Source organism: Miscanthus floridulus, chromosome 5 (assembly GCF_019320115.1).
Source record: "Miscanthus floridulus cultivar M001 chromosome 5, ASM1932011v1, whole genome shotgun sequence".
Taxonomy (NCBI): Eukaryota; Viridiplantae; Streptophyta; class Magnoliopsida; order Poales; family Poaceae; genus Miscanthus; species Miscanthus floridulus.
Window position 1 is genome coordinate 33,406,023 of NC_089584.1, and position 3,852 is coordinate 33,409,874.

The 3,852-nt window shown below is 53.9% G+C and overlaps 1 protein-coding gene across 1 annotated transcript; it reads right to left on the reverse strand.

The window, feature by feature from the left end:
* Positions 1-680: 680 nt before the first annotated feature.
* LOC136451923 (peroxidase 57-like) lies at positions 681-3,379 on the reverse strand. Its single transcript, XM_066452604.1, has 2 exons — positions 2,868-3,379; positions 681-1,558 (listed from the first exon to the last, which is right to left on the reverse strand). The coding sequence occupies exons 1-2, from the start codon at positions 3,153-3,155 to the stop codon at positions 806-808; spliced, it is 1,041 nt and encodes a 346-aa protein (XP_066308701.1). The 5' UTR covers positions 3,156-3,379; the 3' UTR covers positions 681-805.
* Between the last annotated feature and the right edge of the window lie 473 nt (positions 3,380-3,852).

Genomic DNA, 3,852 nt, shown 5'->3' on the forward strand with positions numbered 1-3,852 from the left:
AAAAGCCTTGCGCGGGCCAAGCATCCACGGACCACTCTGAGGATATATTTTACTGGAGTATACGTATAAATCCCGCGAGGTCATTCGTTTGTCGCGCCGAAGTGGGGCTCCCAGTTCGACGCGATGGCAGCTCGTGGTGGGATCGATTAGGATGAGAGAGATTAGTGGTGGGATCAGTGCTGGTGGCGCACCAAGGCGTAAATCTCTAGTGGATCAGTGGTCGCGGATAATTAATTCTTGATTGAGTCGCATAAAGTTCGCTGCGTAACGTAGAGTAGTGTGGTACACTCTGTTCACGAATCAATCAGTAACCATCGCCTGCCTTCACTGTAAATAAGGCCATGTTTAGATCCCACCCAAAAACCAAAAATTTTCAAGATTCTCTATCACATCAAATCTTACGACACATGCATGGAGCATTAAATGTAGGTAAAAAGAATAACTAATTGCACAGTTTGCCTATAATTAACGAGACGAATCTTTTAAGCCTAAATAGTCCATAATTGGACATTTTTTGCCAAATACAAACAAAAATGCTACAGTAGGCAAAAGCCAAGCCTGACGAGCCGCATTCTTCTTGCTTTGCGCGGCAATGCCAAGACGAGGAGCCACCTTAATCTTTCTTACATTTTTTTGCAAGACAAGACAATCGAACACACGAGTAATAACGAACCAATAGATTTTGGGAGGAGAGGTCTCAATATATTGATGCGCGCCAAACCGAATATCAGGCAGGCACGCAGGCAAGGCAGGAGAAAATGAAGAGGAATCATGGCCCGATGACTGAGAGCGTAGCCCGATCAGGTCAGGAGGTGTTGACCTGGCGGCACTGCTTCCTGATCTGTCCGTTGGTGCCGGTGAGCACGTCGACGCGTCCCATCTTCTTCATGGACATGGAGAAGGCGGCGTAGAACTTGATGGGGTTGGTGAGGTCGGCCACCATCTGCGCCGTCGCGGCGTTCTGCGCCAGCGCGGCGTCGGAGGCGAGCGTGCCCTGGTTCTGCTGCACCCTGGTGTAGTACGCGCTGTCGAACTTGAACGGCGTGCCGCCGTCCAGGCTGACCGTGGCGGACGCCGGCGACGGGTTGGGGCACGACGACATGAGATTCTTGGCGTAGGCGGAGTCCAGCAGCGGGTCCACGGCGGTGGCGTTCCCCTGGTACAGCCGCGGGGTGACGCTGGAGCAGCTGGCCACGCCGACGGTGTGCGCGCCCGACAGCGCCACCAGGTCCGTCAGGTTGAGCCCGCGGTTGGTGAAGCTCGTCAGCAGGCCGGCGAACCCGGCGAACGGCGACGGCAGCGTGCCCGTGTTGGACGCCAGCGACACGGTGCCGTCGCGGCGGCCGGTTTCGACTTGCCACAGCGACGCCTTGAACTGGTACGAGACGGCGTCGCGCGCCGCCAGCGCCACGATGTCGGCGCACGAGACCACCCCCGGGCACGCCTTCTCGAGCTGGGCCTTGATGGCGTCGATCGCCTCGTAGCCCCCCACGGATAGGTTCGGCGCCGCCGTCTTCTCGCTCTGCGCGCTGTCCAGCAGGATCGACGCGTCGCAGCCCTGCACGTAGTAGCCTGTGGTCAGTTACATACAACAGCGATACAGCAAAGGACAGGACACGGCAAAGCATGCGTGCATGATGCGTCTCCCTCGTCCCTGGCCTGGGAGCCTGTTCGCTTGCATGATGCAAAGGACAGGCTTGATAGGATAGCTGTCGCGCGGCACCGGAATCCGGACGGAGGCACGTGAGCGGCGGGGGCCGGGCCGGGGTGCAAAATGACAAGATTCGCGTTGCTCCCCTCGCGGCTCGCGCGCTCGTCTCGTACTCGTACGGAGTACGTGGGAACAGAGCACGAGGAAAGAAAGAGGGCCGAGTGGAACCCTGCTGTTCTGCAGCGCTCTGCTTTTGTTCTCGGTAAAAACCCACAAAAGTGATGTTTAGATCACCTCTAAATTCCAAATTTTTTTACTCTCTCTATCACATCAATTTTTAGAAGCATATATGGAGTATTAAATGTAGGTAAAAAAATAACTAATTACACAGTTTGGTTGTAAATCACGAGACGAATCTTTTGAGCCTAGTTAGTCCATGATCGAACAAAGTTTATCAAATATAAACGAAACGTGCTACAGTATCCAGATTGCAAAAATTTACGATCTAAACCAGGCCCCACTCCGCTGGCGCTGAGACTGGAAAACTAATGGGCCTGGTTTAGATTAGGGTTAGGAATTAGTATTTATCAATGTAGTACTTTTGTTTATATTTGATAATTATTGTCCAATCATAGTCTAACTAGACTTAAAAGATTCGTCTCGTAATTTATAATCAAATGTGTAATTAGTTATTTTTTTTATCAAAATTTAATATTCTGTTGTGTGTGTTCGGCTGGCCATCCGCGGTAAAAACCTGCCGCCCGCGCCAGGACCCGGAATCCGGATAAGCTACTACGAACGACACCGGCCGCACTCCGTATGCGTGCGGACATGCATGTACTGTATGCAAGAAAGTTGAAGGTTCTGTTGTGTGTGTTCGGCTGGCCGTGGCCGGCGCCTGAATCTCGCATGGGCGCCACAGATACTGCTCTCTCTGCCGGGTGCTGCGGGTCGGTCAATGCGGTTAGAGATGCGGGATTGTTGGAGTTGCAGGAGGAAGAAGGATCTGGAGGCGAAGCCGGACGGGCGGACGCACAGGCGTAGTAACTCGAAATGATTACTATGTATCCTATCCTATCGCACCGACGCCTGACGACGTGCATGATTGATTGAGGAGGCCAGGCGATGGATTGGATGAGTCATGAGTGAGTGAATGAACAAATGAATGAATGATTGAGAGAGAGCAGAGCAGAGCAGAGGAAGAAGCCGGACGGACCTTGACGAAGCAGTCATGGAAGTGGAGGCGGAGGAGGCGAGCCGGGAGCGCGGGGTTGGCGGCGACCTGCGCCCAGGTGACGCTGCGGACGATGGAGTCCACGCTGGGGCAGCTCTTCTGGTAGAAGTTGTAGGCCAGCCCCGGGTTGGACTCCAGCAGCCCCGCCCGCGCGCAGCTCAGTAAATGGCCACCCAGGACCACCACGGCCACCCACCACCGCCACGCCGCAACGCCATCGCAGCCTCGCCACCGGACCCCGGAACCGGAAGCTGCTGTTTGCCTCCTCATCTCCACCGGCCCCTCTCTCTCTCCCCCCTTCTCTCGCTCTCTTCTTAACGGATGAATGAATGAATGGCTGGTGGTCAGCCTCTCCGCAGCGCAACAGTGATCTTGAGTGGAATGGAAGAGGAAGAGAAGAGTCGGAGAGGGGGGAACGGGACGGGCTCTCGCTTGTCTTCACCGGCGTTTGGCTTGGTTTGGTGATGACAGTGTCATTAAGGGGCGGCTGGGGGGCGATGCCTTTTATAGGCCCCAGGCCGTCCATCGGGTGTCGTCTGCGCGTCCCGGCGGCAGCTTTGCAAGCAGCAAATGCAAATGGCTGCTCACGGCTCGCTCACTCGTCACTCGCCACTCGCATAGCCAGCCACGCCTGGACAGTGATGTGGCGGATGGTCTCGCTAGCTGTGCCTTAACCCAACTTGCAAGCTTTGTTTATGGTTTTGGCTGGAAGTCTGGAACAGCGCCATCATTTGTCTATAGTATCAGGCACGAAGCACAACTGCACAACACTGGGAGGGCACTCAGCGGGTGTTAGGATCCGGTGACTAAAATTTAGGAGGTGTATCAGGAGGAGGTTGCATGAGATGTTCGGATACTAATAAAAAAAATTACATAATCAGCACCACGTTGTCAAATCAATGACTAGTTAGGCTTAAAAGATTCGTCTCGTAAATTAGTCGTAAACTATAAAATTAGTTTCGTAATT